We start from the raw sequence: 25029 nt of genomic DNA, 5'->3' as shown, positions 1-25029 counted from the left end.
GAGGGAGGGAGATACACAGTAGGCGGTGCTTTGCGTTTGTGCGTATTTTAGGACACATTTTTGTTTGCTTTTCGTGCGTATGTGGCTTGCTTGCCGATAGGTGGGCATATGGTCCAAACTTCTAGACGATAGCGCATAATGCCTGTCGGATTTAGAACCTCACATTGCGTCGTGAAATACACAGGTTCAACAAATTCGGTGTTAAGCACGGTTGAGACCACTTTCCCCATATAAGCCGGACGGAGCAAAACATGTGGCACATGTTAAAGGTGCTGTTTGGCAGCCTCATTGCGAGCCACAAACCACCGGGCTTTAGCCGTTTAGCTAATAGCTGTTGGGTACGAAATGCCGTTACTTATAGCTGGAACCACTTTAAACAAACACACACACAAATTAATTCAAAGTTTTCGTTTACCACAAGCGGCGTACAAAACCACAAGCTGGTATAATAATAATGAAGAATAATCACCTTATTGATTTACAAATTTCTGCTTAAACGGCACTACAATGTGGCTAATGCATAATTGACAGCAAGTTTACTCTAATGATTGTAACAAGCAAATATTTAAGCTACTAAAGGTATGGTAATTTCAAATAAAAGCCCTGCCCTGCCTGCGCTCACTAGAACCAACATTCTTATTCTACAGTTCCTGGTCATGGCCTTCTTGTGTGCCATATTTGAATTCCGCTCCAACCGGCTTTAACCTCAGCCGTCGTCAATGGTGATGGTAAATCCCTGTTTGCCCCCAAAACACTGTATCGCGGGCTAGATTAAACTACCACAGACATACAAAACCCGGCAGATTTAAGTTTAACATTGAAAGTCATCCCTTCATCGTTTCGGTATGCTTTTCTCGCCGGAAATCACACGTCCGACATTGTTTTGTTGGATACGTGTTCATTGACACCCACACACACACACACACACTCGCGAGGAAGGATAGTAGGACCTAATGCTAGGCATTTGATAGCTTATTGTATCGAAGCGATGGCATGGCAGCGAGATCTAATATAGTCTAACCCACGCGGAGCACGTGTCCGGCTGGGCAGAAGGTCAAATCCGGCGAATGTCAACAACTACCGGTCGGTCGGTGATGATACTATAAGGGATATCAATGGCGGATATCAAACAGACGGTATCATAATTCCGTTTGTTTTGTGTGCACATGCTTACCACGTCACGCGATAAAGAGAGAGAGAGAGAGAGAGAGAGAGAGAGATATTTGTATCCTTACTGTGCAGCTTGAATACAAATTTGATTACGAAATGTCGGCTGATCCGTCGGCTACGAATTGATTAGGGGCAATTTCCAAAATGTTTTACTATAATGACCGGTAGTAGAGTAATTTGGAACACGATTCTTCTGAAAACTTACCCCATTCCAGCAGGCCCGGTAACTGTCCCCCTCTTTCCTACTGATTTTACATAAAATTCCAATTTTTAATCAAACAAAATCTCCACCGGTTTTAGAGGATTGTTCCGGCAGCGGTTGCTACGGTTCGTGACGAGCGCACATTGTAATAGAGTGGAAATAGTAGTTCCTATAACAACAACCGCCACCAAACATCAATCATCGTGGGCAGTTTATGTTGATTGATTGCTTTATGCAGGGGGCCACATCATCTTCATAACGATCGCCCCATCGTAGCTGGCGATGAAGCGCACTCAACTCACGCCGTGTGCTCTCACTAATGAAAGCTATCCGAACCCCCTCCCCCCACCCCCCATCAGAGACTGTCCGCATCGCATACTTTGGTGGGTTCGAGAGACTGATGCTTGTGTAAGGTCAGCATCAACGGTTTGCAGTGTCCATCCAACGGGAAGAGTGTAAAAGGGAAATTTCTTCATTGTTAACAGGCAGCCTCTACTACAATGGTAAGGTTGTGTTACACTCACGTTTCGCGTAATATAATCTAATGGAACAAAATTCATCGCTATCCTTGCAGAATCCTGCATTCAAGCGTCACACAACAGTGACCTCAACCCAAATAGAAATTACTCACGTGGGACCCCTCACATCATACGATATGCTGCGGCGTGAAAGGAGTAGCACAAAAAAATCACATTCACAAAAAAACCCTCTTTCCATAACAATTTTCCGACAAATTTGCAGCGAGCTTTGCGCTGTGGCTGGGAGATGTAAATGATAATGAATGCTTTTGATTTAGTTTACGCCACCACCATGACGGTACGGGGCGCGATGGCTACGTGCTTTTTCTGGCGCTGGCAAAATGGATCCACAACGTTCCCCATCCCTGCTTTTACACATACGAGCATACACAATTCGCCAAAATGTGCGAAAATTCACAAATGATATAAATATTAATTAAGCCGCATAGTCTGGGGCTACTGGCTGCCGTTAAGCACCGCTGATAACTGTGCAATTCTCGCGCCAGAGAATTCGATTAGAAGAATTTTCAACTGTACGAACCGTACACGACTGTCGGATTCTGAGATTTGTAATAATATAATCTAAATTCACATTAAGGAGAATTAACGCTGCTGGCGCAATCACCACGCGCTTATGCGTCGGTATCGGATATCGCACTATCTAGAGGCTGGGTCAACAATATTAGTGTAACTGTTTCGGCAAATGGGTTGCCCGACAGGGCACGTGTTTTCCAGGAAGAGAATCACACATCTGCATATTGATTAAATCATACTCGTGGCAGTTATGGAAAGTAAGCAAACTCTTTTTAATACAAAACTCACCAACTTTCACCGGAACGTTTCGGATTCGGGGAGAGCGCGCACAACCCACTAGTGGACAGTTTATTTAAATTACATTTATTACTGCGTGTGTTGTTGTTGTTGTTTTTTCCATTAATTAATTACTTATTTATCGGATTCCATGTGCTTGAACCCCTCTCTATATATAGAGCATACTTCCAAGTGTGTTTCGTCGTAGAAGGGAGCGATTTTTTTTTTGTTTCTGTCGCAAACCCGTATTTCATATCCGATTTGATGGAAACACACTGCTGCGGCGAGATGCTGCTGCTGCTGCTGTTGTCTGATTCTTTTCATATGTAGAGCAGCTATCGGGTCAAATGTTGTTGGATAAATGTTAGTTGAAGTAGTTCAAGTCTTCGTTCCCAGTGATTTATTCCCTGATCAACGTGCGTCGTGCTTCGTTCACACCCACCCCCCCACAACAGAACGACGACAGACAACCAAAAGGAGTCATGCGATACGCCGGTTAAGTAGGTAAGTTTACGCTCTCAAAGCAGAGAGAGAGAGAGAGAGAACAGACAACAGGAAGAAATTGAATGTGTGTTACACACGAATATAATGAGTGAAAGAAAAAAGTCCTAATTGCAAATAAAACTGATTATTACACTTATTGACCATACTTCGTATTGCTGCTGTACATATACATTTGGGAACTGAAAGAGGGATTATTGGTTGCCATTGGTGATTTATATCCTGTGGCCATCGGCTTTCAGCAACTGCTAAACAATACATATAGGGATACAAAATGATACAAATGAAAATGTGTTGCCGAAATAATAAAACAAAAAAAAATCCTTCAACAGTCCGCCAATCCGCCGGTTTTCCCAAACGAACGGCGCGCTAAGCTAATCCGAAAGCTCATCGATAAAACCTACATTGTTTCATTGCAATTCGTTCGAAACCCAGAACAAAAACAACATCTTCCTCTCTATCAACATCAGGTAAGGTGGTACAAGCTGTGTACGGACCTGTCGCTATAAAAGTAAGATACTCAAGAGATACAGGAGCTATTAAATGTGATTAATCTACGGGGGTTGGTTTGTTTTGTTTCTGTGTTTCATCTATGGCTCTTTTGAAATGGGGTGTGTTTTGTTGCTTTATCTTATAAATAAACAAAATCAAAGAATAGATCCATTCCCTCCTTCGCCTTTCCGTTGCCGTTCAATTGCCTGCACATCACCACCTTCTTCAGTATTTCTCATTTTCATCCCTAATCCTGTCCGCCGTCGGCAACCCCTTTTTCGTCTGAGATCGAAAGCTCATCTGGTATGTCCTCCTCTGCGCATTGATAGCATATCTAATTATATCACATCACTGCACGCAATTTGCTACGATCCATATCCATACAGTCCACAGCAAAAGCTTTCGCGCCTAAACACATACCACACAAAACGGTGTTTGAATGCTCTATACTATATACCACCGACCTGTAGCCTGTTTCCTGCTTCCAACGTACTACTGCTGCTGCTAGGGTTCTCTCCGTGACTTATTTTCACCATATGAACGGGGAATACATGTATGTTATAGCTATGTTCCTTAGTATATCCTTACCCCGGAACATAAGTTTATGAAGAAATGTGGAAATTATAGTACGTTAAGGAATAGAACGAATGTACAACGATGGTGTGTGTTTGCCACCCTCGGCTTACTTCACTCACCCTAAACCAGCGACAGGGCCATCTCTTCCAGCGAAAGATCGGCCTCATCGTCTAGGGATTCGTGCACGCTGCTACTAATTGGCTTCTCGTTACTGTTGATACTACTAATGTCGTCCGTCGTGCTGGCCATTTGGTTGGAGCCGGCCGTCTCCTCGGACAAACAGCCGGTCACGGCAGCCGACGATTCGCTGGTGCTATTGTCCACGGAGCTGGCGGACACACCGGTGCACACGATGCTGCTGCCGCCGCTCGACGACGATTCGCTGCAGTCTCCACCGCCCGTACCCGAAGCTCCGGATGGAGCGGTACTTTCGCTGCACTGCTCCTCGGAATGGTCGCTGAATACGACGGCAACTTCCTCGGTCATCATCTCACCCGTCTCATGACCACCACTGTCAGTCTCGTGACCATCGCGTACTCCTCCTCCTCCCACTGCCTTAACCGCTTCTGCCTCATCCTCTAGGCTTGCCGACAGTCCGTCCGTTTGAAGAAGGGCGCTACCGCCACTGTCGGAACCGTCTGCACCGTCCGTTGCGAGGCTATCGGCCACATTGGCATTGGAGGTGGCAGTAGCAGCAACGGCTTGCTGGCTATGCACCGATGAGTTCGATGACGACGACGACGAAGTAGACGAAGAGGACGACGACGAGGAAGAAGAGGACGAAGACGACGACGTCGATGAAGAGGACGAAGAGCAGGATGAAGAGGAATGCATCATTGAACCGGAGGGACAGGTGAGAAGCGCCGCACCGCTAGACGACACCGTCGCAGTGTTCGCGGCGGTGGTCGTGCTGGTCGCAGCAGTGGAAGGTGTTGTGGGCGTAACGTTACTGCCAGCGTTGAACGGGAAGTCCGCCTCCTCCAGCCCTTCCGGTGGCGTCAGCTTGGCAAGCTCCTCGCGCAGCTGTCGATACTGGCGGCGCAATACCATGGCGTTGAATGATATCGTTCGGCCGGTTCGCTCGTGCTGCAACGGATGGCTCAGCTCGGCGATCCATTCCTCGATCTGGTTGCAGATCTCGTTGCGCTTCAACCAGAAGTGCGCGTGTATGACGTCCTGGAAGCAGGGGCACGGATGGCGCAGCTGCTCCAGCATCGCGTACCGCACGCACGCCTGATAGATGTTACTGTTGTACTCCCGGGAGCTGTGCGTGCCGGTCGGTGTGCCGCGGCTACGCTCGAAACCCGGCTCGTTGAAGTACGGCTCGGGCACCAGGATAAGACTCTGAATGGACACCAGCACCTGCAGGAAGCTGGACGTGTGCGCGTTCCACTTTTCCTCCGGCCGCCCGTGCCATGTGTTCAGCACGGATAAGCAAACCTTGCCGTCGTTGTACAGGTTCGGATTGAAGCGGACCGTGTTGCGACCGGTCGTTTCGAGATTGATCATCATCGGGGAGTTGGGATAGTCCGGTGGGAAGTACACGTCGAATTCGAAGCACCCATTCGCGTACGGCGTTTCGGCCGGTCCGGTAATCAGCACTTTCATGATGTCCAGCCGATCCGTATCGCATCGTACGAACACCGAGCTGCTGTACGACAGGGGCAGGCTGGTGGAAAGGGTCACCGTTTCCTGCGCCAACCGCTTCACGCGCCCCGGATGGCCACGGTCGCCCGCCATCCGTACGTTCGTTTCGAAGTGGTGTGAAATCGTAAAGCGATAGCCATTTTCGGACTCTGCAATCATCTCGTAAGTGTCTGTAAAAGCACAAACAAAAACGCCGCGTTAAGTTTTCATTCGCAAACTAAACGCACGACATGAGTATGTTGCTCATCTTACCGAACTGCAGCGCTTTCATTATCTCCAAATACTTGTCTTCGACGGACTTGGTGATTGGACGCGGGATCAGCTGCTTTTCCTCTTCCTCGGCCGCGTTCGTGATGTCAATGTTGGTTGCATTCTGTACCAGCAACGACGTCAGCTGGATGTCATGCATCATCAGCGCCAACCCTTCATCATCGCCATCGTCCAAGCTGACGATGATTTTTTGCGTCTGCCCTTTCAGGTTTGACTTTTTGTTAACCCTAATTGGCGCAAGAAAGGTTGAAAAGCGAGCAGATTAACAAATTACCCACAGCAGCGCAATCACACAAGCACAAGCGGTTACTTACTTCAACCGACTAGCATAAGTATCCACGCAAGCCTTCATGTTAGACAGCAGCCCTGCAATAGATAGTTTACCCTCGCTGGCACTCTTGTTCACCAGCAGCATCGCTAGCTGATTGGATACGGAGATGGCTCGCAGCAGCTGCAAAATTGCACGATACAGTGGAATATGCCGCGTAATGTCCAACACTGAAAGGAAGAAAGAACATTATTCGTTAACTTGCACCTATATCCCGTGGTGGTAGCTGCGCTAGAAGCCGTCGTAATCGTGCGCTGCGCTCACCTGAATCGTTGCGCAAATAGGAACTTAGGGCGGGAATGAGACAGCTTTGCTGGATGAGATCAAGGAAGATGGGTGGAAGTTCACCGACCGATTCGAACGAATCCTTGAAGTTGTGCAATTCTTCCGTGCCGGAACTGATAACGTAACTATTGCAGCCCGGATTAATGTAACTCGATAGAACCTGTGAGAAAATGGGTGTTGCATTTAGCGAACATTGTCTAGGAAGCACGAGACAGAGCTTTCGAGACCTACCTGCAACAGTACGGTAACGTGTTCTTCTTCACTTTTCTGACGCATAAGCGCCTGCTCCACGTTCCACGACTGTTGGGTGGAGCCGGTACCGAATCCGGTTCCCTTCGCCCAGTACATATGTCCTTTATCGTCAGCATTCAGCTGGTCCTCGGTATTGTTAGCCGTAGCGTTGCCAGTCATAGTGGAGGACGATTTGTTTGTGCCAGTGCCGGTAGATATGCCTTGATACATTGTGTCGAACACCTTTAAAGGAGGATATTTATATTTGATAAATGTTTTCCTTTAACAACGCTTCCCTTATATCGAACCTGCATGCATTTTTTACTTACATTATTGGCCGTACTGGTGACAGCGCTTGTTCCGGCTTGCCCAGAAGCAGCGCCAGCTGTTCGTACGGAACACCCGCTGCCATTATGGTGCGTAAAGATGCTGAGACAGTTCAACACGAGATGTATTGCACCAACTTCAATCACCATGCGCCGAAGCAGTACACCGTCGTCGGTGGTCAGTGGCGACGATTCCAGTAGCTGCCGGAAAACCTCGAACGGCAACGTCGGCAATGTGCTGGACAGGGGCAGACTGTAAATTTCATTACCCTCACCGTCACTGGTAACGCCCAGTATTAAGCGCAGCAAACACTGCGCCCGGACGGTATCGTTGAGCAACACTTCCGAGTACGCCGGAAGCTTTAGGAACAGTGCAAACGCGGCGAGCGAATGCTGCGGGATGGCCGTAATCGCTTGCGCCTTGGGTGACGATTCGGCGACGATATCATCCAAATCTTCGTAGATTTCATCCATCTGCTCGAGCTTCACCCATTCATTGCCGGCACCGACACTGCCGACGCCTGCCGCTCCCGACGGGCTGCGATCCTTGTCCATGTAGTAGGCACTGGTTTTCGGCATCTCCGGATACACGGTCGGCAGGTAGTGGGCTAGAAGCGAGAGACCACCGCGGCTCGAAAAGATTTGCAATGGTGAGGGTAGGGGCAAAAACTCCGTCGCTCGCATGTAGGCAGACGATCCAGGCCCGGACGACGAGGACATGGAGGAAGATTCCCCACTGGACGGTGCATCGGTAGCTGGTCGATTCTTTGAGTCGATCTTTAAGAAACAAGTTAAGAAATTAAACCCCGAATAGAAAGCCACTAGTTCAAGATCAATCAAAATTACCAAGTTCAGATTGATGCACGGTATCGAAAGCGATATACCGGCTGATTTTAGCATTGTCAGCAGTTGGGAGATGGTTGTGTCGCTTGTTATTATAACTTCCGGCACGGCCGAGTGCGTTAGGAACAGACCATCCGGTACGGAGAGCTTAGCATCATCCATCTTCATCTCTGTAAGCATGCAAACAAAATGATTTACTTCGCCAATTCACAACAGGACACACAATTAACGCCGAAACTTACTGAACATTGAAAGCAAATCCTTCCGGCGCATGGTTGTTGCTTGATTTTTCGCCTCCTTCAGCCGTTTGTCCTTGGCCGTTACCCCGGCCGCAACGCTGAGAAACTCAAGCCCGATGCCCAGCTCCCATAGTTCACTGTCCCGGCAGCCCTGTGCGCTGCTAGAAGAGCCTGCCCCGGCGGAAGATACCATCGCTCCGTTACCGCCGCCACCTACATTCGTGACCAGTGTGGACACGCCACCACCGGTTAGCATCGATAGATCACTACCGATCCCACCACCACTACTGCCTGCAGCTGTAGACGATGAGGTTCCTCCAGCAGCGGAGGCTGCCGTTGCAACAGCCACACCCGCAGGTTGTGATGCAGTGGCCACCGACGTGGCTGCAGGTACAGCAGAGGGCAAGATGGGCTGATAAACTGCCGCCGCACACTGGTCCAGTATGTCCTGACATTTGGCATTCGTGCTCAGCTGGAACAGCATCAGGTGCGCGTTAGGCCGCTTCGACGGATGGTTGGCGATGGAGTTGTACAGTCCACCGGAGCTCGTACCGCTTACTTCTTTGCTCTGCAGCAAAGGTAAATCGCTGCGTACCGCCACCATTATCTTTTCGCTTTCGAGCAAAATTTGCAATACCAGCCGGCGGGTGAACCCGGAAATACAGCTGCGTAACAGAGGTGGAGCGGACGTGATGGGCGGCGCTGCACCATCGGTTGGGCCGCCGTGCATCGCTTCCTCCGTCGGATCAGATTTGCGTATCACGGAAATGAGGTTAATTGTCAGCACTTCCTGATTCTTGGGATGGCATGTCGTGGCACGCGACAGGAACTTGATGAAGCACTCCTCCAGCTCCAGACAGGACTGGGTCGTTATGTCGCGCGTCACGTTAGCGAGCTGACTGTTGCACAGAAGCAGCAGCAAGGGTTCCCAAAATATGGCGCCTTCATGGCTGCCCAACCAATCGCGCATGTGCCCCTCGGAGCACATTTCCGTGAAGAAGGCCAGAATTTCCGTCACCTTGTGGATGTTAACCATCGGGTGAAGTTTAGCACTTTCGGTCGATTCACTGCCGCTCCACTTGTCGGCATCCGTTAGACAGGCCCCCTCCGTCGAGCCAGCTCCAGCAGACGAAGCGGCGGCACCGGATTGACTAGTGCCGCTAGTTGCTGCTCTCACAGTTCCGCGCCGCATTCGCTCGACATAGTTCGTGGCACGACGGCAAAACTCCAGGATGACGGAATTCAGCAGCTTCGGCAGCCCAGAATCAATCAGCTGCTGTATGGCCAACGGGGACTGGCTGGCCATGGCAATCGTTGCCAGCTGGTTGGAGGACAAATCCAAGGAAGCAATATCCTCTATCACAAGATGGCTGTACCATTCCGTGGTGTCCGACTCCTCCTGCTTGCTGTCGTCCGTGCGCCGTTCGCCATCCTTTCGATCGTCCGAAATCGACGCCGTCAGATCGGTGGACAAGTTCGGCACCAGTACGCCCATGCGCCGCAGCAGCATGGTGAAAAACTCCGGCCGGATGCAGCAAACAGAGCAGAGCAGCGCATCGATCGCTTTCTTCAACGGCCCGGCACCGGCACCACCCTCGTGCTGTTCCAGCTCCTGTACCCAGCTGAACAGCACATCGAACAGCTCGCGCGAGACCATGTCCAGCAGTTCCGGAATCAGATCCGTCGCGAAAGCTTGCCACAGAATGGCTGCCAGGCAACGCACGAACCCACTGTACGGATTGGTGGCGTGAAGGGCCAATCGGTGTTGATTGATCGTGCTCGTCCCTCCCGCGGCCATACTCTGCCGGTAGCGCTCGTACAACGTCAGCACCCACTCCAGCATGGCCTGCAGCCTGTCGCGCGTGTGTTCGTTCTGCATCGTGCACAGCTGATACAGCAGGTCCGAGATGGAATCATTCGAGAGCTGGAACGTCTGGGGTATGCTTTGGCGCAGCAGTGTGTTGATCAGCCGCAGACCCATTTCGCGACTGTGCAGCCCCAGCTTCAACAGCACGGTTTCCAGATTTTGCAGCGTGTCGTTCGGACTGTTCGGGGCAATGTTGAGCAGCGCGCAGCAAGCCTCCATGAAGCCAGTCACTTCATTCGCGGCATCGATCACACGATTTGCTAGCTGCTGGTCGGCGTAGTATATAGTCACACCGAAACACTGCGTCAGCACACGCAGCCACCCGAGGCTGGTGCGTGCTGCGCCGGCCATTCGATCGTCGTCGCCTCCGGCACCTCCCAGCCCGACGCCGGCGTCCATATCGCCCAAACCAAATGCTTTCCGATAGCTGACGCTGTTGCACAAATCGTTCGATGGTTTCAGATTACCGCCCGATCCTGATGCTCCGTTAAACGCTACCATGGGGCAACTGGGCCAGTTTTGCATCTGGCTTCCGCCAAAACCGGACGTCCCCGATTGTGCTAGCTCGCCGAACGTGGTCGTACCCAGGATGGATATTTGCGTCAGTCCAATGTTCATCGAATCGCGAGGCCGGTACAACCGTATGATCACGCTGGTCGCAATCTCTGGCTGGGCAAAGCGCAACCGAATGCACGTCATACCCACGGTCGAGATGGGCTGCGTAATCGGTATCGGGCCGAGGATACTGTCCCGCGTCACCTCGATTGCCACCGCCGAAGGGCAAGTGGCAAGCGTGGCAAGATGCGGCTGCAGCTGCACCTCCTTCAGCAGGACCGCCGTTGGGAGTGTGATCGTGAGATCGACATTCGACTCGTTGGGATAGAACAGGTAGCTCCACGCTGGGTTCCTAGCCCGGCGATGGGAAGCGATCGGTGTCTGGATCAACACGTCCGCCGCCTGCACCGACTGATTGTCCGACGTAATGGTGGAATAGGGAGCGAAGTTGATCAGACCCTCCTCGTTGCGAGGTGTCGCCACGATCGGGGTGCTCTTCTTCGACGAGCTTCCGCCACCGTTGCCGCCCGCCATTCCACTTCCTCCGGCACCGCCCGTGCCGTGCAAACCGACGGATGATTTCGACAAACGCTGCATTATCATCGACACCAGGCTCGGTTGTGTGTTGATGAGCGCTCGATTGCTGCGGACCAAACTTTCGCACAGCACCTGTACGCCGCCTAGCTCGGTGAAGATGGCAACCGACGAGGGCGTACCGAGCACCTTCAGGATGAACCACAAGAAAGGCTCGGAAAGGTGCAGCTTAGGCATTGCGTGTCTCGCGTTGGATGCGTTATTGATGTACTCGAACAGGGGTTTCACTATCAGCTCATTCTGCGACGCGGTACGGCTTAGGTATAGCAGCAGCTGAAAGACCGCATCCGCCACGGTACACAACTCCGGGTACGTATTGCGCAGGTTTTTCACACTTCCACTATCAGCCCCATTGCCATAGCTAACTGTGGACGCTACGAGCATTGTCAAAGACGAATGACTGCAGTGCGAAAGCGTGCTCAGCAATCGATTCATCGTTGGCGAATGCTGCAACACAGTGTCAGCGAAGCACGGTACCTTCGGGCGGGTTTCACCACTTCCCGACGCTGCGCTACCACTGTTGACACCGGCTCCGGAACCGTTTCCAGCACTTGCACCCCCAGAACCTCCGGTGTGCTGTTGTTCAGCTTTGATCTCATCTGTCTGACTCTCGCTGGACGTGTTCAGGTTGTCCACACCGGCGCCAGCTTGCACACTAGCTGAGGCGGTATCTTCGGCCGTACTGCCACCATCCGCTCCAGTGCTGACGTGGGGGTTTTTCGTGTTCACGAGTATCGACGCCAGCTTTAGCAAATCGACCAACAGCGAACTGTCGGTGGCGGTTTTACACGCGCGATTCGATTCCGCGTTGAATACGGTTGCAAAGAGGCTACTAAAGCGCATCCCTCCACCCAGCATACCACCCGAGTTGTTCGATTCAACCGTTTTCTGACAGTATAGCTTCTCTACATTCACTACATTGTTGTACACGAGATGGGCTGTGAGGAAAGGAGAAAGAAGTTTTATTAGCGTGTAAAAATAATAAAAAACGGTAAAAACAAGCATCAACGGTTACTTACAAACACACTCAATGATGCTCATTGCGATGCCCAAATCGCTCTTGTTGAAGGGGACGTTAAGCAGCTCCTTTATCATTTGACTCTGTGCATCGATGGGACCCTGCTGGTTGGCAATCGCACCGCCGAATTGCACCAAATGCAACGTTACCCTAAGCAGTGTTTGTTTCAGCTCCTCACCGACATTGCACCGGATTTCCAGCCAAATGAACAGCTCCACCACAAGCTTACACACCGTTGGTCCAGCCTGCAAAGGGTAGACGGCAATGTTTTAGTTTGAAATTTGGAACAATTATTAGGTTTCTGGTGACAAATTCGAGCAAATCGACTTACGTAACGACTGCTACCACCATCCATGGAAATCAACGATTGATCAGCGCCAGAGAAAAAGCGCAAAAGCATCTTCTCGAAGTTTTCATCCTGCACTATCATAGTTCCCATGCGGCGGAAATGATTATCACTACTCGAAGCCATATTATCGAGACAGTCTGCTTCAAAGTGCGGTTTGCACGCCAAAATCAGGCAGTGAAATCCGAGACACCAGGCCCGCAGCTTAATGTTCGGATGTGACGCAAGCGCTTTGAGCAGCCCCTTCACCGCCCGATCACCGAACGGGATACGCGGAAATGAGTAAGGGTTCAATCCGGTCGAACAGCTTCCAGGAATATTCTCCAGCGTCTCGCCGTTCAGCGTCAGCCAGAGCTGGAGGATTTTCTCCAGATTTAGCCATGAATCCAGTTGGTGCAGATCGGAAAGGATGTTGTCGAACACCTCGGTTAGCATTACGTTCGTTTCCATCCCCTGTAGGTATTCCGGTCCCGACCACACGTCCGTGATCGTGTCCGGCCAGGGTGGCAACGATTCGGACGGTTGTCCCGCCGAAGCGCCAATACCGAGCAGCTCGGGCATCATGGCAACGTGTGGTAAGCTCGTGATCAGATTGAAGGCAGAGCGAGTCGTTAAGCGGCGTAACACTATTTCCACATTCGTATCCAGTCCCATTTCCAGCCGCGCGTCCATTGCCACAGAAACCGGTCTAGAACAAAACAAAAGAGATGGAACCGGTTCAATTATAAGAACGAAAAGCTCAGCCAACATTTTTAAACATGAACTCACTTGTTTGTGATGCTGTATTTGCTAGAGAATGATGCAAACGCGCCAATATCACGCCTGTGGAAGCGTTTTTCTCGGGCCGAAAATATTTCGTCGATTATTAGTATTTCCTCCATTTCCGGATCATCGCATTCCACCACCGAGGGTAGCTGACTTTTCGCCACATCGGCGTAGCTCAGATCGCACGACACATGATGTGCCGTGCTCTGCAGTGGATGCTGCTGTTTGTACGGTACTTCCGCCGGTGGTCGCATCGAGTGCAGTGTCGCATTTGATCCAGTTGAGTGTGCGGAAGCCGCCACACCGGCAGCTCCGTCGTCGTTCGGTGAGTCGGAGGTGTCGTTTTCATCGTCCTTGAAGCTTTTGTCCGCTTCCAACACATCCTGCAGCAGACAGGTGATGGCATGCACTGCCCACGGTTGCTGCTGATTCTCCCATACCGCAATCCTGATCAGCTGCAGCAGCTGGTTCGTGGTGATGATCTTCGACAGCTGCAGCGCTGGCCGGCAGGCCAACACGAGCCGCGCCACAATTTTGCACGTGATTAGGAACAGATCCATGTTGCAGGTAAAGTCCATGCTGAGCAGCAACCCAATAAGGCCACGAATCACCACGATAATTTTACCGATTTTCATTGACTTTAGGCCCGCATCGAAAGGAGTTTCTCCGTCGGCCGAGTCACCCGCTCCCTTAGAAGCGGACATTCCATGGCCCATCACTGTATCGCTGGAGGTGTCTCTTATCGTGCGTTCGCCGCCAATGTTAACAAACTTGCCCACACCCTTCGAGCCAGAAGACAACAGTTGGGTCATGTTGCTGGCGGTAGACGAAGTGGCGTGCATGCCGCCGCCCGATGATGACGACATTGCACTGCTACCGTCCTGTCCTGCCGTCTCGGTCTTACTCAGCGAGGACGGTACCATAATCGAGTTACCAATCTCTTTCATTTTGCTGTTTATCTCATTGATGTAATCGCCAAGGCTTTGCTTTATGTTCACGGTCAGCTTCTTCAGTTGATTTTCTTGCTGTTTTAATGCCATCTCCAGCTTTGATGAAGCGCCTGAAGGAAAGAAATAAAGCGTCAATTTACAATACCACAGGGTGTCGACGACTGGTCACGTCAAAATTAAGCAAACAAACAAACTACACCAAACCATACCTCCTCCTGTGAGTGAGCTGTACTGCTTTGTTTGAATTAGCCGCTTCTTGAAGGATCGGGTCAACGTGCGCAAACCACTGTTGTTGATGTTCATTCGAGCCTTAACCATATCGGTCTCTCCAGACATGAAATCCCATCGCATATTGTTCTGATCCTTTCTGCCCTCCGTTCCATCGTCCAGACACACGGACAAAAACAGCAATATCCAGCCAATCAGATTTAAGTCCGTACTGCACCAGATACTCATACCAGATGCGGCACTAGTGGCCAGCGGCGCAAGCAGTGTTGCCAGACTGCGCAAGATCGCATCAATCACGGTCGTGCGACTACGGCCAATCGCGATACTTCGCCGTCCCAAGTAGGTGAGCAGTAGAAATACGCTGAAAAAAAAGAAGACATAAGCTGATGTAGGCCATTGCGCGACTGCAATTCAATCACTTATTGCTTACCGGTCCTGCGGGAAAATACGATCGTTTTGTGAAGAATACAGCGTCAAAAATTTATCCGCAAGAAAATCGCCCCACCACGACTCGAGACAGCACATCCGAACCAGCATGGAGCAGGTGGCAAGTTGAGTGTGCGCGTCGCCCGCAATGACCATCGTATCAAACAGCAAGTTGCACATGTCTTGGCTAATATGTTGTACTTGCTGCTGCTGCTGTTGCTGCTGCTGCTGCTGTTGTTCGATCATTGCCAACCCAGGCATACTGCCGTACGTTGTTACCAGCTGCAGTACCACCTCTATCAAACACTCGCTCATGATTCGCAGCTTGTCGGTGTAGATCGAGCTCAGATCATCGCCCGGCTTCAGCGGGGTGGGCTGGGTTGGCAGCATTAGCTGTGCCAACGTCGGGTTCTTCAGATCAACCGACGGTCTTATGCGGTCGATCACACGACGAATTACGTTCAGCTGATGCTGGAATCCGATGCACTCTTCGTATGCTGCCGTCACCTTGGCGCACTCGGCCGGAAAACTGCTGCTAGCAGGCATGGTGGTGTTGATATACGTTCCATACCCATCCGAACCAAGCGCCCCTCCAAACGACGTGTCCTTCATACGGTTCAGGAATGCTTGCATGTGGGCAATGTTGGAAGCATCGCTGTTGAAGTACGGCACGAGCAGATCCATCAGCTTGCTGCTGGCCAAACAGTAACGGCAATGCACGTCTTCGTACAAGGCTTTCAAAATTTTTATTTGTGTCTGCACATTGGTTTTCCTTTTCTGCAGGAATTTCATCACTGAAAACAGAACAAAGATAAACAAAAGCATGTGTTAATTTCTTTCCGATGCACTACGAACAGCGATGCGCGTGGCTTACCTGGATCAGCGTACGCCTCACGATCGAGAATGACGATGTGACCGTAGAACGAACCCATCGGTATGCGGCACCGCGTAGCCGTCATCCCGTAGCGCCCAGTAATGGTGATCTTTAGATACCGACAGATGGGAGGCGGCTGCAGATCGCTCAGCACGAGCGTGCGCGAATGTATGTCCTGCGAAACGACCAGCCGCACGCTGTCCGCTTCCTCCTCAAAGCACCAAACGTCGATCGAGAGCGACGCCAGGTCCGAATGGGCAGGTATGATAACGTCCGTCAGCATGATCGGTGCGCCGAAATCCAGCGTAACGTATCGTATGGCCGAGGAATGCATCCGCTCGACCACGATCGTTTGCTTCGGCGGACTGGCCAGCAGCTTGTGCCACGGCAGCCCGCCCGACTGATCGGCCGCATATTCCGCTTCGGCACTTTTATCTTCAAAGTATTCCTGTATCTTGTTGTCCAGCAGTGAGGTGAGCGGCCCCTGCTGTAGATCCAGATTGGCATCGTTTGCAGTGAACGAAACGCCCTTCGAAGAGCGTGGCCCGTCGGCAACGGTGTTGCTGGCTGTTCCATGGGCGGCAGCCGACTCTGCCGCAGCCGTATCCGTTATTATCAGCGTCGGATTGAACATGTCACAGGACAGATCATCCACGTACATGTCGTCGAACGTTTCAAGCTCTTTTGCCATCTCGCTATCACTGCTGCCGATGTTGATGGCGTGCGGTTTGGCGTGGCTATCTGTGCTGGTCTGCTGCAGATAGGTAGGAAATCCGATCGTGTCGGCGGACGAATTCCCGGCCGATTTTAGCTTGTGCTTCTGGAGAGCGGAAAAGAAGATCTTATCTACCAGAACGTTTTTCACATTGTTCATCATTCCGTCGGCCAGATTTTCCTTCACCAGCTCGATGGATTGCATTAACTCTTTCTTAGACACATCGACGCTGCTGCTGCTGCTGCTGCCTCCGCCAGCAGCTTTGCCATGGTTGCTGCTATTGTTGGCCTGCTGCTGATCGGCTTCCGAATACGAAACGATCATCGTATCAACGTGCTCCCCTTGTCCACTTCCACCGTCCACCTTCACGGTAAAGGCACCGGTACCGGCCGAATTCTCTAGCACAAATTCGTCGATCAAAATGTTAGCGGTGCTCACGGGTTCAATCGTTATGCCATTGCCGGTTGCAGTCGCTGGACCGCCGAACCCGTTCACATTGCTGGTGGTGGTAGCGGCGGTAGCAGTCGTGGTGGTGGTGTTGCCATTCGCATCCACGTTTTCCAACCTGGTAGCATCCGATGTGGCGCAGCACGAATAGTGCAGCGGTTCCACTTCAAGCAGTCCCACAAAGTGTGAACCAATGCTCCGGTTGCGCAGCTGATCAAACAAACACTTCAGGTCGGCCCCATCCGCAAAGCACATAAGCCGCAGATCTATGGATGACGGGCCGGACAGTACCGACGAGCCCAGGGTTCCGCCCGCACTTCCACCCGCACTTTTGCCGGCATTTGTGCAGCCAGCGCTACTGCTGCCCCCGTTCATGCTAAGCCCGTTTGTTGACGGCCCACACCCGAACGGATACGCAACACCCCCACCGAAAGCTACCCGTCCATCCATCAGCTGAGCGTCGAACACTTCCGAATCGAACGGTGAACCATGCAGACCAAAGCGGGTCCGCAGCAGGGCCGTGTATGGGTTGTTCCGTTTCTGCAGCTCCTCTGCTACCGACTTCAGCAGGGTCAGGCAATGATCCGCAATGGATAGATGGTTTTCCGCCAGGGTCGTTCCCGATATGAGCAGCGCGAACCAACGCAAAGCCCCGGCATTGTTGCAGTTCACTACGTCTGGCAGGCATTTGATAATGGCATCATTCAACGTTTGCTCGAACGCGTTGCACACGTTTTTGTCGACCATGTTTTGGGCTCCCCTGCGGAACAACAAAACACAAACAATAAATTCCATTTCAGTTCCTCCTTCACCTACGCATATACTTACTCCAGTGCCAGGGAAATAAACTTCACGCATTTGTGTGCAATGCTACGATTCGCCAGCACGATGCAGTGGCGAATCGTCTGCTCGAGATGCTTCTCGATGATCTGCACGCACTCAGTCTGTTGGATGTTCAGATCGGTTGACGCCACCTTTCGCAGCTCGGTCGGCGCGGCACGCTTGGCGAACGGGTTCTTTGGATAGCGATAACGCATCAAACGTATCGTGACGATCCAGATCAGTATGTCGATGGCAAGGTTCTGCTGCATGATGATTGTATTCTCCCCAGGCGATATGGTGCCATTTTCTTGCCCACTACCATTATCGACGAGTTCCGCTGTTTCCGCCGTGCTCTGATGGAGCAGCCCCAACAAGTTCTCTAGCAGCATATTGGAGTCGAGCATTGCCAATCGTTGGGCACGTTCCTGTTCCACTTTGTACAGCTGCCGGGTGGCTCGTACCGTTATCGAAATTTCATTTAACCAATCACATCCTGGGCGGAGAAAAAGAGAGTGCAAAAATAGTTCCATTTCGTTAAAGCATTTCCTTTCCCGAGCCTTCAACATCTTTATAAACTACTTAAAACCTTCGCCGTTGAATCTAATCTAACTGTAAATAAGTGTTATCTTTGCAACCAAAAAAAAACACATTGAGCGTACAATAAAACTAAGATTAATGCCTGCTTTAAAACAAAGAAACACAATTTGCAACGTTTTATGTTTGCATTTGAAAACCCTTTCACTCGTTAGTTCATAAGACGAAACATTGCTCTCCCCGTCGTGCACGGCGCTTGCAACTAACCATAAAATAATAAGTAATTAAAAACTCAACTACAACAAACGTAACGAAATGATGGCAGCACCGAACAGGCTTATCGGTTCAAAATTTACCTATGTAGAAATCATTTGCTCTTGTTTTCATTGCCGCTGCGGACCCAGCCGGCGAGGGCACGGGGTAAATCGTCAACGACCCGTCCTTACCGACTTGCACAGCGCCACCGGGCGGCGCATTTGGTGGTATCGAGATATTCGACAACGATGTTAGTAGAATGCTCGTAATGCCCTTCTTCCGCACCGGCACTGCAGGGGAGGAAGGCGACACACCGAGCGGTATTATTTCGGCACAGTTCACGTTTGTATAGTCATACGTTCGTGTTATAGGTTAGACCGAAGGCACGTGTAGCATGTAGATTTTGTTCCATTCGCGATTATGTGACGCAAGTTGTCCCATTGGTGAATTGTAATGAAATGGTAATGAATTTCAATATGATATCAATACAGAGACCATCAGTTAGTAACATTAGTGTATAGCCTTAAAATTAAGCGCAAAGGCGAGAATTAATAACAAATCATGATTGAATTACCTACACATCTTTATATCATCACTAGACATAATAAATCTTATACGGATTGTGTCAAGGAAGAACCGGTTGATACAATTATGAACTTACTTCTCTTTTGCCAAACTTCAATTGCATACATAAATGAGTACATTCATAGTGTTCCTCACATTTGCATTAACAGTTTGGGGCCTAATGTTTGAATACTATGATAAAAATATGCTAAATTATACTCCGAGAAACGGGTGGAGATGGTAATTAAATTACAAAAACAGTTTGTTTGGGATGAACATAAATGATAAAACAATAAGAAAAGAAAACAGGATGAGATATTCAATGTAACCAAACATAACCTATGTAACACCAAACAAGAGCGTATTGGAGGAAACAAAAAACACCCAACGTTGTTCTGTACCCTAAGCCAACTTTCCCCTACATCCGTACCGTTTGTTTGCTTACCTCTAGTTTTACCTTGTCCATCCTTCGACAGATCCGTCATCGTTTTGATGTGCAGCAAGTAGTTGCGCCCTTTCGATTTCAGCAGCTTTGGGCTGGTAAGCGTTACACAGCCACCTTGTTCGCTCAGATCCATGCAAGAGGCCAGTTCGATCGGTCCGACTACAATCTCGGCATTTCGAGCCTGCAAGTACTCCTCGCTAAGCACCGGATTCTCGACAAAATCTGCAATAAAAAGCACAACAACCAGCAGCATTAGACTATAAGAACGCGAAAAGCGACGACAGGGCATCAACACTTACGTTTGCCTTCGCCGGCACCGATGTTGAAGTTGATAGACTCATCGACCCGATTGATCGACTGGGTTTTACGGCGCGTGCACAGACCCATCGACTTTTGTTTTAGCAGCGTCACCTGTATTGCAGGCGAGTTGGCGCACGGTTGATAGAGAGAAAATTTAAAATCGATATGACCGAGCGAGGTGCATTTGGGTAGGTTAAGCTCGATCAGATGTTCATCCCAGGTAGAGCTGTTTCGATGGAAGGAGCAAAAAAAGTGGTAGCAAACGATATCATTTCAATAAGTGGTCATCAACAATCTCCACCACACTTCATTCAATACTTACGCATCATTGTGCAATCGCCACGTTTTCGTTAGATGTGTATCGTCTCCGGGGCGCAGGTGCTGCGGGTTTCGCCGTTGCTTTTGGGCTTGCTCCAATTCGTTCCAACAGGCAGGCACCTCAGCGGAATAAGGCGTTAACAGCTCACTGAACAATGTAAACGTGTGGAGCATCTTCAGATTGTTCACATTGCCGATATCTTTGCGGAAAGCTAGCAACCAGTCAAGTCCCACGCCATCAGGATGATGTTGCGATTGTTGCTGCTGTTGCTGCTGCTGCTGCTGGGTTTGTGTTCGCTGTGCAGTTCCCGTTGATCCGGCATTGCTTTGCTTTTCTTCTGCGCCTGCCGTCGATGCAGCGGTCACGTTATCGATATCATCCATAGACTGAACGCCATCCGCGCGAGCAGTGCCGCCGCACGGTACGTCAGTCGCATCTATGGCCGCCGGTGACGGTACAACGATCTCCTCGTCACGTTCGTCACTCGAGTCCGCGTCCAGATCGTAGAACGAGTAGAAATGCAGGCAACCCTTTGCCGTGCAACCGCACAGCCGCTCCAAACTTTTGCAGTACGTCACCGACACGAACCGATCGTCCTTTACCGACGCTTCCGATATGATGCCGAGCGTTTTGAGCGACACAATGCGCAGCTTGCCGTCGGCGCAGGTCATCACGAAGATTCCTTGCTCCGTTTCCGGCCCACCGAAGTGCCGCCCAGTGCCGTCACACTTTGGCAGCATCGTAATTTCTAACGGCACCTGCTCCTGCTTCAGGCACGTGGTCAGCGGATCGTCCAGACGCACCAGCCCATCCTCGTTCAGAAAGTACAGGAACAAAATGGCATACCAGCGCGGGCCCGCAGATTCCGCGCCGTCCGTCGTTTGCTTCTGCGGTTCGTCAGCTTCGTCGGCCTCATTGGCGGTTGGCACGCCGGACTCCTTAGCAGTGGGTGCATCTTTGGCCGCCGTGCTTGCATCGTACTTAACCACTACCAGCAAATATTTATTATCGCTGGAAGGAACCGTGTCTGAGATGTAGTAATGATCGTACGAGTCGATCAGTATTGGCGGCAGCTCAATGTACTGCAGCGGTATGCAATAAATGGCCTCTTTCTCACTGCTACTACTTCCACCTCCTCCATCGTCTCCGGCCCCTCCACCACCTCCACCATCGCCACCGCTTTCTCCAGCGATGCCTCCGCTACCAGCGGTGCTACTGCCAATACCCGTGGCCAGCGCATCCGTCACGATGTTCATCGAGGTGGATGGCAGCGTCGTGTGTGGCATCGTGTCCGCCGGTGCCAGTGCGCTCACGTCGCTGCTATCGTTTTCGCTAACATCGGCGTACTGTTTCTTTTTCGCTTTGTTTGACTTTTGCGTTATTAGCTTGTGCTTTGCACTCTTCAGCTCGTCCATCAGCAGGTTGGTTCGTTCGGACAGCAGCTTTACCGCATCATCCTCCGTGCTCTCCATGATGGTAAACAGGCTCGTCTTCTTGGCGTTGGCGCCAACGCCAGCATTTAGCGTGACGGTGGCTCCCGGTGGCAGGTTGGCCATTGCCATCGGCATACCATTGGCGACTGCCAACGGCATACCGTGCAGGATATCTTCCAGCAGCGGGTCCTCGATGTTGTACACGATCAGCAGAAGGGTCGTTTCCGGCTCGTGCTTGTACGCGTCCATATCCTCGTCGAACGGTTCGGTGCTGTTCACCCGTACGCCCGCCACAATCTTCGTGCCGAGCATTTTCGGCTTCAGCGAGAGAGAAGCGCGTCTTGGCATCAGAATCATACCGGGCGGCGTCCGGACAAAGTACGCAGCCAGCGCACTCAGCTCGATCGAGTTGACGGTCGCGGTCGGACTGATGGTGGTCGTCGTCAGTATGTCCGGATGCAGCTTCACCTGAAACTCGTGCACCTTGGTCAGCTGCCGCTCGATGTTCCACACCGTCACGTCGCCGGACGGATTGCCGGTGCAAAAGACAACGCCACGATCGCCGGACGAGATCAAGCTAAAGCCGCCCGTTGCGATGGCCGGACTGGTCGCGTACGTCACCGACAGTGGAACGTTCTGCGTGAACTCGCCCTTCACGAACGGACACTCGGGCGAGTGGCGCTCGTGCTCGCTCCACGGCTCGTCCGTCTTCTCCCAGCACACCAGACACACGGTGCAGGTGAAGCACATCGCCCGATCCTTGTTGCCATTCTCGCCCGGCTGATGGTAAAACCCGGCCTGGGCCATCTGATCCGGCAGCACCCATTTGTAGTCCATGTGCGGCCACGCCTCGAACGTTTGGCGCCGGGCGGCCTCCGAGTACATCTGAAACCGTTGCACCGATTTGGCGGACTCGGTGACCCGTGCTCCCCGCAGCAAATCGGTCAACCGTTCGTTGATCGCCGAGGCAATCGCCATCGCCGGGATGTGTTGATCAAGCCGGCGCAGCTGCATCACCACACCACTCGCCACCATGCGGAGCGAGGAGTGCGGCAACTCCAGACACACCGTCTCCCACTTCTGGGCCTTAATGCCGCGCTTCGAGTGGGCCTGCGCTTCGCCGATCTTTTGCGTCAGCTCGTTCGTAACGTCGCTCATGTTCTCCAGCCCGTGCTCCTCCAGGTTCTGCAGACACTGCAAAAACAGCAGCGCCTCCGAGAGCAGCAACTCCAGCCGCACGCGGTCGTCGGTCGAGGTGACGGGTGCCTGCAGGATCGTATCGAGCAGCAGAACGCCGTTGTAATCGCCGCGCATGCAAATATTGCGCCCGTTCCAAATCAACATCTTATCCTGCTGGGGCAAGTATCGGCATCGCACTGTGTTAAGATCTGTTGGGAAGGAAACAGGGGGGGGGGGAGCGGAGAAAGAAAACACGCACAATCAGTAACACACCTACAACGCGCCCAACACGGAGGATGTTAACCCGTACCCGATATTCTGTAGCTTTGCAGTATGACACCGGAGTTGACATCCAGCAGCTTCACCTCGCCGTTGCTTCCGACGACGAGAATCACGTTCAGATACGGATGGTATGTGATCGAACGCGACTCTGCATCCACGTTCAGGTAGCCGTCCTCCTTCAACCACTGGTCGTCGCTGCTGCTGCTGCTTGCCATGATGGATTATGTTGTTTTTTTTTTTGGATCTTCTGTTGCTACGTAATTCTAACCTAATAAAGAGCGGGTTGTCTGTGGCGGTTTTGACACCCGCCCGCTACACACCCGATGACTAACGATTAATCAGTTAACTATTCCGGCGTCGTGTTGCTTGGTAGACTACTTGGAGAACCTACGAAATGGGAAAAGGAGAAAAAATAGAACAGGAATTGATTAGATTGTTTAGGGGGGGGGGGGGGGACAGGCAGCTGCTACGGCTATCTTCGCACTTCCAAAAGCTGCTATTACAATCCAGGCAATGCACAGAAGTGTACACTCTCATGGCGTTGTGTGAAATTTCTTGTAATCCATATTCGCTCTCCAACTACGCGAATGTGTCCGTGTCACCACAATGGTGCAAGGCACGGACAGGTAAAGATAACCCCGAATCACACAGCTTCGCACGGCTATTTCAAGCAATCTGTCAAACGATGACATTTGCACTCCCCTTCTTCTCCCCTTCTGCTGCCCGATCCTATGCAAAAGGGCACGGAGGAACGGAGTTACAAATCGCTGTGGCGTGCGATGTTGCCTTTTTTTTTCTTCCACCTCCCCCGTCACTAGCCAACTTCGATGGAAAAATGTCGCTAGGCAGAATGCACCTTGTCTTATTAGTCATGTGCTTTTTAAGCAAGCGTTTAGCAACCCACAAATAGCCTGTTGGACATTATTGCATATCGCGCCTACAATTTTAATGTTCAGCAAAAAATATGGTCTCGTCAATAATAAAACCACAACCGAGAGAGACTCCAAATCATGCACGGACAAGATCTTTCACGAAACAGCATCTCCTCTTCCTCTACCTTCCTCTACCTCCGCGGTGGAGTTACGCAGAAAAAAACGGCACTTACACATTTTGCACACACCAATGGGTCGTTGATCACACTACACACACCACTGTTCTCCCATGAAAAGGGAAGAGATTTATCACCAAACACCAAAAAAAAAACCGCGCCGAAATGCTTTCGCGACACTGAAGCACAGCCAATTTTCTGCAACTCTCCAGGTTCGACGAATTCAAGGGAGGAGAAAAAAAGAACAACGGCAAAGAAACTGCTGCTAGCTCCGTCGTTGTCGTCGTCGTCGCTCTGGTTCACATCACCGAAAGGGAGCGAACGCAGTTTTGGTACCCTTTTATTCGCGTCGATCGCAACTGGCCGGACGACAGATTTCGGCTTCCGGTCGCTTCTAGAGTAACTTCCACCGAACACAACGTTTGCAGCGAATGCTTTTCACCATGAAAAAACTAACTTTTTACAGGACGAGAAAAATAAGTGATCCAGACCAGACGAAATCTTTTGTGTGTGTAAGTGTGTGTGTGTGGTTTTATCATTCTTGTGAAAGTTCGGGAGAGATCAGATGGGAAAGAACAGCACATTGACAGTTGGCAAGGGACTCTACTGTAGCTCGTGACTCGTT

At 51.1% G+C, this 25029-nt stretch overlaps 1 protein-coding gene across 5 annotated transcripts; it reads right to left on the bottom strand.

Annotated features, from left to right (window-relative positions):
- Window positions 1-2766: 2766 nt before the first annotated feature.
- On the bottom strand, window positions 2767-25012 carry LOC120894979 (baculoviral IAP repeat-containing protein 6). Of its 5 annotated transcripts, none has more exons than XM_040297905.1 (21): window positions 24462-25012; window positions 23385-23743; window positions 20466-23283; window positions 20143-20369; window positions 19844-20065; window positions 18936-19124; window positions 18052-18538; window positions 16062-17983; window positions 15192-15981; window positions 14743-15122; window positions 13587-14643; window positions 12804-13506; window positions 12474-12717; window positions 8442-12392; window positions 8203-8369; window positions 7360-8133; window positions 7031-7273; window positions 6779-6959; window positions 6501-6684; window positions 6169-6413; window positions 2767-6086 (listed from the first exon to the last, which is right to left on the bottom strand). In XM_040297905.1, the coding sequence occupies exons 2-21, from the start codon at window positions 23569-23571 to the stop codon at window positions 4390-4392; spliced, it is 16668 nt and encodes a 5555-aa protein (XP_040153839.1). In that variant the 5' UTR covers window positions 23572-23743; window positions 24462-25012; the 3' UTR covers window positions 2767-4389. The 5 variants fall into 5 exon arrangements, with proteins under 5 accessions (XP_040153839.1, XP_040153841.1, XP_040153840.1 ...); XM_040297907.1 differs by having other exon boundaries at window positions 19856-20065; XM_040297906.1 differs by lacking the exon at window positions 24462-25012 and adding an exon at window positions 23841-23983.
- Between the last annotated feature and the right edge of the window lie 17 nt (window positions 25013-25029).

This window comes from Anopheles arabiensis, chromosome 2 (assembly GCF_016920715.1).
Source record: "Anopheles arabiensis isolate DONGOLA chromosome 2, AaraD3, whole genome shotgun sequence".
NCBI lineage: Eukaryota > Metazoa > Arthropoda > Insecta > Diptera > Culicidae > Anopheles > Anopheles arabiensis.
Note: the sequence above shows the minus strand (reverse complement) of the source record. Positions and strands in the feature narration are given on the sequence as shown.